At 42.8% G+C, this 15505-nt stretch overlaps 1 protein-coding gene across 8 annotated transcripts in view; it reads left to right on the top strand.

Annotated features, from left to right (window-relative positions):
- ptprt (protein tyrosine phosphatase receptor type T) overlaps nt 1–15505 on the top strand; it is a 287747-nt gene that overhangs the window by 179493 nt on the left and 92749 nt on the right. For all 8 annotated transcript variants that reach the window (XM_046385023.1, XM_046385025.1, XM_046385022.1 and 5 more), the window contains exon 15: nt 8382–8418. In XM_046385023.1, the coding sequence (XP_046240979.1) occupies nt 8382–8418 (37 nt within the window). The remainder of the gene's footprint in view (nt 1–8381; nt 8419–15505) is intronic.

Raw genomic sequence — 15505 nt, 5'->3', positions numbered from 1 at the left:
AGATATTAGCTTAACCTTGATTTCTGGAAAGAGACACTGCTGTTGAGTTTTTCAAATGTATTTATTAGCGCTTTGAGCACCACATGTGAAGTTCCTTCTAGTTCCATTATATCCAAGAGAAGGCAGACGTGTCTACAGCTGATATCTCTAACAGTCTGCAACTCACACCAAAACTATCTAGAAGGATGAATGGCCCCACAGGGAAGAGGAGAAATATGGAGTTTTGATTTGGGGCTGAACTGTCCCTTTAAAGTCATAGAGTTGTGCAGGAGCAGTCGGGTCTCAAGAGCCCAGTCCAGTACAGTGAGTGCTGTCACCTCTTATCAGAAAATAAAGAATCTGCACTCCCAGAATCCATCTGTCTGTTTGCTTCCCCTTTTTGCTCAGCAATTATACTGTCAGCAAATATAACAACATCGCTCCCACCTCCCCCACCTCCCCCTCCTCCCCCATATCTCTCCTTCTCATAATTCATTCACAACTTGAACTTGCCTTTTGAATTTCCATAATACTCTGAACCCCTGTGAGGGTTGTTTTAATTTTCCACCGCCGTAACCACGGTAACTCTGTTTGGCGAGCCGGGCCGGGCAGGCTGGCTGATGCCGTGATGTAATATCCTCCTCCAGAAGGCAGATGTCCCACAATGCACTCAGGCGGAGAGGGACAGTGTGTGTGTGTGTGTGTGTGTGTGTGTGTGTGTGTGTGTGTGTGTGGGTGTGTATGTGTGGGGGGGTCTTGCTTGATTGAACAAGCGTGCGAGCGAGCGGATGAATATGCGTTTAAAAGTGTGTGTGAGTTTGCTTGTGCTTGCCAGCTGTGTGTATGCGTGCGCTTTGTTTATGTGCAGCCCCTAAATCCGGTCACATAAGAATTCCTTATTTGATTGGATCTCAGTCAATCCAATCAGGATGAGGTTTGTTTGGGTCAGGGTTTGGATCGTCATGCGTTTGGTGGGGAGACTGGTGGCAGCCGCTGTAACCCAAATGATTTGATAAGGAAGTCATGCGTGAGAAAAACTGACAGACATTCATGGGACCCATAAAGTTATGCCAAGAAATCTATTTATTTTCAGAGAAACTGATTTATGGAATAATTACTGTTGTCTCAGCTACTGCGACTAAAGGAACGGTCTGCTAGTTTTATTTCTTCTTTCCTGAGACAGCCGAGATTTGTGCTAATATCATTATTTGTTTTTAGTGTGTAACATTTAGGAAGAAAGATATTAGCAGTATGTGTTGGAGTGAGGGCAAACACTTACAGTTCAACAGCTTCCACAAATTCAGCAGCAAAATATTGTGCCATTTGTGTCAACCCGTGTGCTCCAGAACAACACGTAGAAGCGTTTCATTCTGACCTGATGCTCTTATTGACAGGAGAACATCGAGAACACGGTGGCATCCCAAAACTACAAACTCATAGTGGAACCAAACAAAAAAGCTCCTCGGATGTTAACTCTCACACAATGCATGCTGGGAAGTCTGCCAATGTGCTCGTCAGGTGTCTTTAGAAATGCATTTTAACAGATTGATTAAACTTGTACATCACATTCATCCGACCCAACGTTTCAAATCAGAAGACTTTTATTTAATCTAATTTTGTTCATGAGTTCTGAAGTAGCCTGAAAAGAGATGAGCCGATTGTGTTTCCAAAACACTAAGGCCAGACTGATGAAACATGAGCTTCAGAGTCCACACATGATTGGAACATTTAATTCAGTCAACTAAAATGTTATTTCTGAACACAATCAGGCTGGGATTGCGTTTACCTTATAAACGTGTTTTTTTTTGCTGCATATCTCAAGGAGACTGAAAGGCATGTGTGAACAAAAGACCAAAGCTGTCATTTCTCTGCTGAGGACAGTCCTTCACATCCTCCTACGTGTCTCTTTTCCTGTTCACTTCCAGGGAAACAAACGGTCAGGGTCAGGTACACAACAGCTCGTAGCGCCTTCCTGACCCGCACCAGTGAGGTGGATGTTTGTTGAACCCAGTTGGTGTGGACGAAGGACGCGTCTCCTTAAACACACAAAAGGACAATGCAGGTCTTGAATTAGTTCTGTTGTGTGTTTGCACGGGCTGCAGAGGAACTCAGCTGGCCGGCGAATCCACCGTGGCCACTTGTCATTTGAGTCTGAATGGAGCGCTGAGCCATGTCTGTGCACGGGCAAGAATGTCAGCGTTGAATAATTCATTCTCTAAATTCAATATCTCCATTATATACTGTTGCAGCGAGGATATGCGAAGGCGATATTTTGTCAATCAAGGATTTAAGTTATCTGCAGTTCTCACAAAGTCCTGTAATTTGTTTAATTTCTTTGCTGTCAGTCATTTTGTGAGAGTAGGTGTCACTTTCTTCTCTCAAGCGGCGGGTGGCTCATATTGGAAAGAAGCTCCTCATTAACATTTTAGAGGACTTGGCTGGTTTGTCGTAGTTTGATCTCGTGGATGAAAAAGTCTCATTCTCTGCCTGTCTCGGATAATCCTGCGTGGTTTCTTTTTTCCACCCTCTGAGCTCCACCTGTCCATCAAGGAGAACGTCTCTCCTCCCTCTTTCTCTTTCATTTTCTGTCACTTCTTCTCCTGAGAACATTTAGAAGAAAATGTTCTCTCAATCCACCCACTCTTCACTCGTCTCTTCATCGCTTGCTGCTGCATTCGTCTCTCTAATCGGAAAAAAATGATTTTCCGTTCTTCTTTTTTCCCTCCGTTCGGTTTCCATTTCCCCTGACCTATTCTCTCTCTCTTCTCCTTTTCTTCATCAGTGCATCACCTGCTTCTTCCGTTCACCCTCATCCTCTTCAGTGCCTCCTTCCCTTGCTACCTTTGCATTTGCAATCTCTTATCTCCCACCGTGTCTGTTTTTCTCTCCCTCCTCCTCTTTTTTGTTTCCTTTGCTTTCTTTCATCCCTTCACGTCTGAGTTTCTTGTTTCTTTTCTTTACCACATGTTTCAATTGCCCTCCTCTCAACTTTTTCCCTCCCTCGTTTTTCCTTTTGCCTTAAGCTTATCCTCCTACATCTACTTTTTCTTTCACCCACTCCACCCTCCATTCTTTTTTTTTCCTTTTTCTTTAACCCTCCCCTCCTCCTTCGGGGTGACATCACTCTGATTCCAGTCTCTCATCTGCCATCATTGTGCCAATTAGTCGACACGCTGCACATTAATACTGCTCACCAACGGCAATCTCGACTTCTCCCTCGATGTCATATAGTGTCTCACACACACACACACACACACACACACACACACACACACACACACACACTCACCACCCACATTAAAGGAAAACACACATGCACAGAGACAAGAATAAAGTGCCTGAGGCTGTAAGAGAAGTAAGAGCGGTCGTGATCGGGGACTTTGGGATGAGGAACAACATGGGGAGGGGGAATAGTCTAAAAAGACTGAAAGAGACATTAAAGAAGATATAATACTGGAGGTAAAGATGGAGGCCAGCAGGCCTAAAGAGAAACAGTGGGAGAGGAGAGAGAGAGAGAGAGAGAGAGAGAGAGAGAGAGATGGAAGATATGGTTTGCATAGTGGAAGAAATCCAACAGTGAGTGACAGAAGCTTAGCAAAAAGCTCTGAGTTTGAATGATTTCAGAACTTTACATGAAGGCATCAGAACATTAACATTTGGTTGTCTGGAAAATTGGCATTGAATCAGCTTTATTGACAGTATTTATATTTTCACCCCCAGCAAATTGGGGGTTAAGTGCCTTGCTCAAGGGCACATAAGCCACCCAAATTTTTCCCTCCCCTACGGTGGGGGAATCAAACCGGCGACCCTCCAATCACAAGCCACTTCTCCATCCTCTAGGCCACAGCTGCCCCCGTTGCAGTTGATGGAAATCTTAACGCTGTAGCATTTAAGGAAAATTGTCGCTAAAGAAATGCTTTCCCCATCCAACACCTCACCTCATGAACTTCTTCCTTGTTCAACGTTGATAAGAGCACCAGATAAATGGATAAAATACAGTGTGGAAATTCAGGGAAAATTCATGGGAGGACAGGAGAGGAGACGGACAGATCCTGAATCTGGGAATCCTGAGGTAGAGAGGAAAGACAACAAGGTAGCAAGGAGAGGTGGAATTGTTAGAGGGGAAGCACTGAGGAGGAAGAAAAGGACAAATGGGGCGAGAAATGGCACAAAACAAAAGGAAACGGTGGCGCACATGGAAAAATGGCCTCCCGCACTGTGAAAAATGCAGCCAGACACCTTTCTTGACAAGTAAAAAGCCTCAGGGGTTGGCCAAGGTACTCTGACAATCAACGTCATTCACACATGTACACACTCACACACACACACACACGGGCCGAGCAAGGCTCAGAGTGCAGATTTTAGAGGATGTAGGAGAGAGACATAGACAGAGATTTCACCAACTGACAGTCCATGTCAATCAAGATGCACTCAGCTGACTTCAAAATCCTTAAATGCACTTTTATTCTGTGTGTGTGTTGTGTGCGTGGACAAAATGCAAGATCCCACAATGTAAATCATTAAATATTAGGGTGAAGACTTGCTTTAAGGTTAGGTTGAGGGGTGTGTGTGTGTGTGTGTGTGTGTGTGTGTGTGTGTGTGTGTGTGTGAAGAGGGTTTTTAGTTCCATATTGTAACAAAGAGCTGAAGTTGTTGGAATAACAAGAGGAGAAAGACAGTAAGAAAGAAGTGTGTGGAAGTGTGGCAAGACAAACATTAAAGAAAAAAAAAGAAAGTTGTTACCCTGGACATCCTGGGTTGCCTGGGAACCCCATCGGCCAATCACAGCATCCAGAAGTCAGACAGTAAACACACATGGTTGGAAGTCCTGCCTGTCAGTCAGAGCGCCGACCCAACTGTTGGATGGTAAGTGAGCAGGCAAGATAGAAAGACTGATAGAGGGTGGAGTGAGAAAGCTCACCCACACAGCAGCTGCATCTCCTATGCACACTTAGTATTCTTGTCAGGCTCGACAAAGTTAACTACTACACACACACACACACACACACACACACAGAAACATACACACTGTGTCTCCAGTGTCTCCACCGTAAACAACCCCCCCACCCCCACCCTCACCCTCCCTCCCTCTCTCTCTCTCTCTCTCTGGATAGAGGCAGGGCAATAAATTGGCCTTACATTTATTAACTTTGCTTTTTGCAACCTCCTGAGGTTTAGCCCATTAGCATGAGCGAAGACGAGGCGAGCGCTTCTGTTCGCAGTGACTGTGAATCCAGAACAGCCGGGCCTTTAAATGCAGCGTAAATAAGCGCGACAGGGACAGTTTCTAGAGAACACAAGTCGTTGGTGCTTGGTGAACTGATCTTATTCCCTCGGGGGCTGATTGTAGGATATTCACCACACTTAGGATGAGAGCGTCTGCCCTTGTGATGGACATTTCAGAGAAGTAAAAGTGTCAGACATTCTGATTCTGTTACTGCTGAGGCCTTATAACAACTTTACACCAATGCACTGTGATTATAGGTGGTCTTAATGATGTCTAATTAGGTTTATGTATTTCACTTAGAGATTGTTTTACAGAAAGAAAGACGACAAACTGTCTTTAGCAGCGTTTAATGGTGAAGTAATTCATGGAAACAAACTGTGTGCATGCAACAGCGTTTTCAGTGTAATAAAACGTGGCCTTGATAGATTTATTTTCTCTTTGTCAACTCTGGGGGCTTGTATTTATGCACAAATGAGAGGTTCAGATAAAGAAGACAATAAAGCAGATAGACAGAAGAATACTTAGTCATTCAGACAGACAGATGGACGGAAAGCCGACAGAGATGCAGTGGAAGCAGGTGTGTTTATTCTTGTGGAGATATCCAGCTGAGAGGCCCACACCATCCATCATCCACGAACATTCATCTTTCCCGATCTTTAGCTTCATAAGGCAGCTCCACGAGCACACACACACACACACACACACACACACAAACACAGCTGCATCAGGATGCAGACATAGTAACAAAGGAAAATGTTCCTTTGGCCTGTTTTGCTGTGTATTTTCTCTTTCGCTGTGACTGATTGACTGCACTAAATGAAAACTCAAGACGGTAAAATAAAATAGCAGGTAACCGAAATCCACTTTCACATAATGCAGCCGCAGTGTTTCAGAAACACTGAATATTAAACTCCACACACGGCATCTCTCAGTTTGCCATCTTTTTCCATCATATTCTGGCAGTGTGACACCTGCAGGTGGATGTCACATTGCAATGACACCGTTCATCAATCAACACGATCAGTTTTGAGCATTGCAAGATGATTTCCTGGCTGACTTGTCTTGTGTGTGTGTGTGTGTGTGTGTGGCAAGCAGCTGTCATTTCGTCCTCCTTATCAAATGCTATTATTATACTTTTCCTTACTACATTTCAGAGGCAAATATTGTATTTTTCTCATTATATTTTCCCAACAGGTTTAGTTACCTTGTAGACAGAAATTATTTATGCAAAGCATAACTGAGCTAATAAATTATGAGATATTTCTAAAAGTAAGTGAAGGCAACCGGATTTCTGTTCAACAGGCTACGCATCAGTTGCTTCATACTTGCTTCACTAAGTAGCCATGAAGAGTTTGGTTTGTGGTTTGATTGACTTAACTGTCAAACATAACCACACACACTGTGATTTCATTGGTTAGCTGTCGGGGATGTGTGGGGTTAAATATAAATTTCATTTGGACTGCATTACAACATTACAACGTTACTTGGCTGACGGTGTTATGAGGGGATCTGCCTCAACTCTGGTACAGATAAGAAAACATATGTGTCAGATTCTGTCAGATTTCACATTAAGACTGAACAGAATAGCCTATGTAGCCTATCATCCACATAGATTCAGTTCACACATTAGCTAGCTGGGGTGCTAGCTATTCACAAAGTTAGCCAAGTAGTTCAAATTGCCTCTCCTGTAACACATCTGATACAGATGATCAGTATCGCTTGTCAGTTAGCTACTTTACCACCTGGCTACAAGTTATTTTATTTGTTGTGACATATTAGCTGCTAGCACCTCAGCTAGCTAATGTTAAATGTCGGCCCCAAGCTGGTTAAAATGTAGATGCAGCCTTTATCCAGTCCTACATTAACTGAAACACAGTAAAAACCCACTTTAGTCAAGTTTAGTCATTTCAATTTAAAAGGTAATAAAAAGTTAAAATTTTGTGTGAAATGTAGTGTTAGATTTATTGATCTAAAACACAGGCCTGGAAGACGATTTCAAAATGTTTCAGCTGTCAAAAGAAAACAAACAAACAAAAAGTATTTTCAATGTTAATATGACCTGAAAATGCCACATTCACTGGAAAATAAATGTACATGGGCAGCAGCTTGGGAGCGATTTTGTTCAGATGCTAAAGTGACAGGCGTCAGTGTTGGCAGCTGCTGCAGTTATCGTCTTTGATGAAGACACGCGGGCCATCGTGTGAAGCAGGCCCATCTCACTATGACAAGTGGGTTAGATGGTACTCTTACCGGTGACAGCACATTATGGAGGGCAGAAAGGAGGAAAAGGCAGGAGTGGTGAAGGAATGAAAAGAGCTGGAATAAAGAAAAGTGCAGGCCTCTTCAAGTGGTGACAGCCCATCAGAAAGTGAAAGACATGAGCGGTGGAACCACAGGAACGTAAAGTGTGAGGAACAGAAGAACGAGGGCAGTGGAAGCACATGTAGGCTCGACAGGAGGGTCAGCACTGGGATGGACGGGGACAGAGAGGCGTTGTGGCCCGTGTTGTGTACGACAAAAGTCATTGTCAAAATTTCCTTTACTCATGACTGTAATCATACATACATATCTAATTATGATAATGAGTATTTCTTAGTACACAATATTCAATATGAGTCACTGATGTAGAAAGTCATAAAAACAGGATGAATGAAGAACGGGGAGGAGAAAAGTCATGTGAAAATGTTTGTTTGCGTACTTTTGTACATGAAGATCCACACAATGTGTGCACGTGTGTTTGAATGAATGCGTGCAGCACTGAACACAATAGCTTATTGATCCTGGCATTAGTGATCCATACGTGTGTCTTTTGAGACTAACCAAGCTCCTCAGAGCGTTCAGGGGGGAAAAAGGACAAAATAAGAGAATATTAAGGAGCTCATTGATCATCTTTAAAGACTAATAGCGCAGTGTGTTCACTGTGAGTACCATTGTGATACTGCAGTTGTGAGCAGGACTTGTTTTGAAAGTGGCTTCTATTGCTGTCAGATACTAGTCAGTCCTTCTAATCCAAAAAACTACCAAATTTAAGGAATTCTTTTTACAGTTTGTTTTGCTGCTTGTCTTGTAATTTGACTTTTTCACATTGTCAGTGCATGGTTTTGTATTTGCAAATGCCAGCTAAAACACTTCACGTTACCTAAACAGTCTCTCTGTGTTTCTCTTCTGTCCACAGGAAACCAAAATCAACTGCGTTCGCCTGGCTAACAAAGGTATGAGCACCCTTCCATTGACGCTTACAGTGAAGACAGCATGACATTAATATTATGTCTAATATGAAGAACAGTGTGATTACCTGAGTCCCTAGAATAGCGTTACAGTGAGATGAACACACTCAGACATTCACACACACACACAGAGTACAGGTGAGCCCACAACCTTTAGCTCAGACAACCCCACATCCTGACCATGTTATCCTGCATGATTTCATTGCAAACATTCTCTCTCTCTCCCCTCATCTTTTCTCTCTTGAATATTTCTCTTCCATTGCTTCTTTCTGCCCCACTCTCTCGCTCCTTGTCCTCTGTCCTGCTCTCTCTTTTTTCCATTTCATACCACATCCATGTTGCTCATAAGTGTATAAAGTGGAACATCAGAGCCATTACATACCGATTGACCGCCTTCATTAAACCCGATGGATGGAGGCTAAAGCGTTAGCCCCAGAACCCATTTCATCCCATTCTGTTTTGCTTTCCCCATGTCTCCCATCTTTATTTGCTGCTCATCTCCGGCAAATACACCCATTTGTGTAGCAGGCAATGTGCTTTGAAAGCTTTTCAGCTTGCTATTGATTTTCCTCACCTCGCCTCTTTTTTCTGTTTTACTTTTTCATCTGCATCAAACATTGATTTGATTTTTCCACATCTCCTTTCTCTTTTCTCTGTCTCTTATTATTTCTCGTCTGCATCAAGCTGTTATTGCTTATTTGTGCCCATTTCTCTCTTTTACATCATTCTTTTTTCTTGCTCTATCCATTTCCAGGCTTTGTTTGTTTTATTTTTGTGTGTGCAGAAAGTACTGTGGGTGGAGGTCTACAGTGTGAACACACTGCTCTCTGTCTGTCTGCATGTGCGTGCGCTTGGGAAAAGACATGCTTTTAACTTTGTGGCTGTCTACCATATGACAAAATGCTACGTTTTTTCAAGTGTTAGTGCTGCTAAAACTTCATATTGACTTTAAATGTCTCCTTTGTGAGATGTTTTGGTATGTGGGCAGTGTTTCAAGGCAAAGCAGATGGCTTATTTTGCAAATGCCTATGACAAATTTATTTGCAATACCTGCTATCCACTCACTAGCTGATTTCAGATAAATGCCACTTGTCTCCTTTTAATCAGTGAAATCAGTTGGCGTAGGTGACAGAATAAAAACCTACGGGCAGTGATTGAGACAGAATGAAGCTTAAGTTAGACAAGCATCTGTCAGAGGCAGATAATCTGATATGAATGTAACTTAATGGACAGAGACAATGGCCCATATTTTCAGCGAGGTCATGGAAACGTTTACATAAAGAGAAAAAAGACCAGAGAGATAATCTACAATAATCATACCCATCGCTTTTACTACAAGCTGAAACACCATCTGTACATTTGCCATCAAGGACGTAGCCAAAGTGCTATTAGAGACCTCCTAGCCTATAGCAAGTAGATAAGGTATTTGGCCTGTCTTCTGGCCTGCTGAGGTGCTACTTACAGTATGTATAAACTAGTGCTAATGCTAGGTGTCTTTTGATACTGATAAACTTTTTACTGCTGTTCTAAATATGTGCATACTGTACCTTTGGGGTTACCATAACAACAGGCCTAACCATATGTTCATCTGAGTGCAAATGTTTTCCCAAATTTCCAAATGAAATAAATCCTTTACAAATATTATCCATGTTCAAAAACAACATAATTCACCATCAACCCAAGGTGTTGGTATTTAATAACCTGGAAATGAGACTTAAGAACATCTTTCTTCAGAATTGCTACAGTTTTAATACACTTCAAACTGTGCCTAAATTCACACAAAAAGGCAAAAAAAGACAAACAGTATTTTTTGTTTTTATCCTCCCCAAGCAGGCAGAATACCTTATGGTACATTAGCCATACGCTAGTGAGCAACAGCACACATCGAGAGTATGTGTGCCTGTGTTTGTGTTCAGTTCAGCCTCTGACTAAGCTCAGCACTCACCACAGACTCTGAGAGATGGCAGACAAGTTGAGAAATGAGAGTGGAAATACATCTACTTTTTAATCCCAAAGTTTAAAAATAGTGAACTCTGAGTTCTCCCAGCCACTGGTAATTGGCTGGATGAAAACATCCTCCAGAAGGTCCAGCTCTGCCAGCAGTTTTCTCCTTCAGAGCTCTTAGGTTTCAGCAGCTGAGAAGCAGCACTGCCCTGCCAATTTGCTTAGTTCTTCCCACAGTATGTGGTTGTGTTCAATATTCAAGTTCAATATATTCAAATAATATGCTTTGCATCGGCTTTGTATATAATCATGTTACACAAAAAATCACAAAGTCTCACTGGACAATGAGATTTGAAGATGTCACCCTTTACCAGGCTTTTCCGATAAAAAGACAATAACAAATCTGGTGTAGGCTCAATAAGAGATTTCCCTACCTTGCTGAAAACATGGGTCTTTGGCTTAACCAGCAAGAATATTTATACGTGCTGTCTCTGAGAAAGGTATATTAGAAATAGTTTAGATAAAACTTTAACCTGCTTTTATTGGCCCAAAGTTAGCTACCAGTCTGTTTCCACACAAGCCTTTCAGTGTTTAAAGCTAAAAAGACAATGATCTGCAGGGAAACCGTAGCTGAGTAAGAGTGCAAGTCAACTTAAGTTAGCTGCTAGCTGCTGCCTCAACATAGTTTCTATCAACAAATTGTCCACAGATTTCATGTTGTTATCTCGATGAACTGATCGGATTTTGTCTCTGGGTGAAGTAAACATTTGCAGCAGAGCCAGATTGTCTTTGCACCAATTTTGCCACGCCACAAAGTTCATATTTTTTTCCTTTCTTTCAGCCATCACTTCATTTCTTTTCTCTTCCATTTCCTACTCCCTTTATTTTTATTAACCCTTCAAGCCAAGCTGACAGACTCAACAGGCTGAAATGTTAACCCCCAGCACTACATCTGCATTCACTGACTGAAAAAAATCCTCACTGTTAGGCCTTTTACTGGCACTGGGCCGGTCAAGATGTCCTGTTGATCCTTATGTTCCAGTGCTATCACTCACCACTGCAGTTTCTCTCCTCTAAGGCAGATTGTGCAATTGATCAAAGAGAGATCAAAACCTTGATGAAATGGATAAATTATACGTCTTTTTTTCTTAGACTTTTTTCTTCTTTCTTTTCCTTTTTTGTTGTTGTTTGTTTTCTCTCTTCCCTCTCTTTCTCATGCTTTCCGGCGGGGACGTGCGGCCCTTGGCCTTAGTGGTAATAGGTAGGGGACAAATAACAACGCCGTACATTCTAGTCATCCCAAGCGAAGGTGATTATTGCTTTATAGGCAGAGTATTTTCTTCCCTATGTTATATTTTTTCATCACAGTACAACCATAAACACAACACAAACCCTGTTTCATTTCGGTTGTCCCCTGCCCTCCCCTCCTTTTCCTCCTCCCTTTTGTTTCTTGACTTTTCTCTGTTTTTGCTCTTTGGTTTTTGTCTTTCCTTCTCATCGCCATCTTACTGCATTTGTTTGCATGTCTGCTCCGCTTCGAGTGTCGCTGGCTGTGTTTGAACCTCGTCTCTCTCTCTCTCTGTGTGTTTCATCCACACATACACGAGCACACAGCAGTGAAACCACGCTGCTTTCATGCACAGTCAGTAGCCTGAGTATTGGGACAGTAAGCTAATATTAGTCTTTGTCTTGTCTTTTAATCTACAACGCAGGCGACTTTCCTATGAAAAGGAAAATCAGTCATCAGCCACAAACTAAATTAGTCTAAAATAGCAGAACCTAATCTATTTACTGCGAGGATGGTTTCATTCTTGCATATTTGACAAAACAGGACACAGTTGGACGTGGTGAAAAGGTTTGGCTTATCTTTTTTGAGCATACGTTAGTCCACAGCTGTCCGTATCACTTTCCACCTGAAACTTTTATCTCCACTGTTTCAGCTCTAATTTGGCAGCGCACACAGAATGGGTTTGATTCCAGAGGTTTTTGGCTTGGGTTGAGGTCTGACCCGAACTCTTTTGACACTATCTTCCTCTGATCTCTGAAGCCACTTCCCTCAAACACAATACGCACCCTACAACTCTCTGCATACCATCATGCTTTCATTTAGTCACTGGCGTGTGTGGTCAGAATACTTACATTTCAGACACAGACTGAGCAAAGCTTCTGATTTGTTGTAAATCGGAGGTCGCTGACCCAACCATCTGTTTTCCAGTTGTACCTACATTTCATTTCAATTACACTTGCTTGCATTTGAAAGAAAACAGACTACACAACAGTTGACCTTCATAAGCAAGAAAGTCATTTAAATACTCAGATGGGGTCCTTAACCGTCGAAAGGTGACATCAGTTGCCGTATGTCACAATGCGAAGTAAAATCTTTAATGCTGAAGTTATTATTTGTCATGAGAGAAGAAAAGTTTAGTAAAGCCTCATTCTTTAAAACCCAGTCGTCTGTGTGTAATAGAAGCACAGGAGCCAAACATTGTTTACTGAACTGGATTTTACTTCGCAATGCAGAGACGTGACAGCAGCATACGAATGTCATTCAGCGATACAACAATCAAAACGTTGACTCGAACAATGAGGACACGACAGGGAGTCAGTCAACAGCAAGCATAGCCCTAAACTGCTGTCACAGTTCTTTGTCTAGAATATGAGATGACTTCACACGAATACAATAATGCTTATTGTCCTGAGGGAAATTGAGGTTGCAAAGCCCGGCACAAAGCATTATGCATATCATGCACAGCAGCGGGCAGCAGTGAAGTCTAAACTGAATAAATATAGATTGTATTCATGTGAAGTGCGGCTGCTTACGTCAGTGCAAATGAAAGCAGAAACCTCCACATTAAAATGGCTGCTGAACATTGCAGATTTACTTTGAAACGCTTAAACAAAGACGTACACAGTTCAACATATGATACGACAACAAACTACAGCATTACTACAGCATTTTGAGGCATCTTTTGAACCTCAGCCACTCTGCATTAGCAGCATCCATTTCTTCTCCAAGCATTTTTCAGCACTTCACGACAGCAACTGTTTCACCCACCTGATACTGTCAAAACGCACAAGGGCTGAAACATAACGTTAAACACTCAACTGTGACACCACTCACTTTCAGTTCAGTCAGTTCAAACTTTCAAATCAGACAGTAGAGAGTTGTTTTGAGTTTGTTTCTTTCTCAGAGGCTGCTCTCGTCCTGCTTACACCAAATCTAAAATCCAAAACTAAAAGGACAAAAACCTCAGTCGCAGTGCAGCATTAAGCATCTGCTGCTCTGGTGACTTTGACTCCGTCAGTCCACTGTTTGAACAGATTGATCTGCCTGTTAGACAATCCAGTCTGGTCCGACTTCCAGTGTGTCGAGCCTGGTCAGTGGTTGTTGCTGTGACGCTCTGGTGTCGTTTTTGGAGGTTTCTGTTGAGTACAGGAGCCTAAAGAGCAGAAAGATCCGAGTCGGGCGGCGGCTGGGAGTGTCAAACACCTGACCTCCCAGCTGGAGACCAGAGTCCTGTGTGTAGCTAAATGTTAGTTGCTTTGTGTTGAATTTATGTTATGTACCTGTGTAACATAATTTATGATAGGTATAACAGTCCAAAACTCTCACCAGATGCTACATATTTATTATCGTTAACTTGCCGACAAGAACTCTGCACGAGAAAAAGTGATGCTCGAGTCACAGTCTGAAGCTTAGGGCCACCGACCGAGCTGCTGAACTGATGAGTTGGAAGTGAGGACGTATGGAACGAAAACAGTCCTGTTTATTTATTTTTTTAATCACGCCGCCTCTGTGCACCACCAGCCAGGTGGCAGAAGACCCACTTCTATGGTCTGTCCTTCAGAGATGTATATTTCAGCTGTTATGCAATACAGGCAAACAAGCCTGTTTAACAGAAATATGTAAGGCTGACTTCGCTCTGCGTCGCCTTGACTTTCTCTTTATACCAGAAATAAATATTATCATGCTCAACAAGACATTTACACTGCAGGAAGTGTGAATTCAACATCTCCTCGCCCCTTAACCGACCTTTTTCATGTTTTTATTGGCTAAATGGACGTGATGTCTCTTTGCACACTGCAGTAACTGTGCAGCAGAAAGCATGCGTTGATAAGTGGGACTCCCACATCGGCGGCGTCTGTATGTCGTGCGCTCGTCTGCAGTCCTGCAGCTCACAGGAGCATCACACACACCCCTTGTCATCCACACACTGGTATTATATGCCAGCTTCAATTTCCATTACCATTAGTCCTGAGGTCGATTATAACTGGTGGTGTACAGAGTCATGTTGTAGCTGACTCTGGCACTGTGCAATACTGATGCAACATGTGGATGGCTATCTGTGTGTGTCTGTGTGTGCGTGATGTGGCTGTGCATGACTGAACTGCAAAAGTTAAACGCTGAAGGAATCATGTCTGGATTATCTTCATCATTAACCTACGCTGTGACACGCACACACACACACACACTCTGCTCTTTACAGCTTCTCCTCCTCCTGTTTTCCCATCATCACGAGTGCTGCCTGCTTGCTGCTTTCTGAGTCAGTTTGCTGTCTGGATTTGCAACAGATTGAGTCAGACTGTTAAAAGGAACAAAAAAAACTCCTCTGGGGTGATTTAGGTAAATATCCAGCGATGAGGTGACATTTTAAGGGCACAGCACAAGTCAGTAATGGATGAAATGCTGTTCAAGCCGTACGGGGAGCATGTAGGCTTCGACTGCCACTTGAGCTGACAGAGAAACCGAGAGTGAAGGAGAAAGAGACCATATTCCAGAAAGCAAAGGAAATGAAACCCAGGAGAGAAGAAGAGGATGAAAAACTAAGAGAGGCACAGGGTGACAGAAGCCGACTGGAAGAAAGTCAGAGAGAAGAAAAGACAAATCCAGCAGTGGAGGCCGACTCAAGGATGCTTGTGTGTTTTCTTATCGCAGCATTGTGCATGCAGACAGGTGTATCTGCCTCGCTCTCTGCCAGACAGGCATTGTGGCGAATTGTTGTCTTATGCTAAATTCGCCCTTCCAACTCGGCCATGAATTTTCCATCTGCTCCGCGGCGCAGCGACAAAACGTTCAGTCGTCCCGGCGTAAATCTTCAGGACCCGATCGTAAAGTCCTCACCGGCAT

This window comes from Scatophagus argus, chromosome 3, assembly GCF_020382885.2.
Source record: "Scatophagus argus isolate fScaArg1 chromosome 3, fScaArg1.pri, whole genome shotgun sequence".
NCBI classification, from domain to species: Eukaryota; Metazoa; Chordata; class Actinopteri; family Scatophagidae; genus Scatophagus; species Scatophagus argus.
Note: the sequence above shows the minus strand (reverse complement) of the source record. Positions and strands in the feature narration are given on the sequence as shown.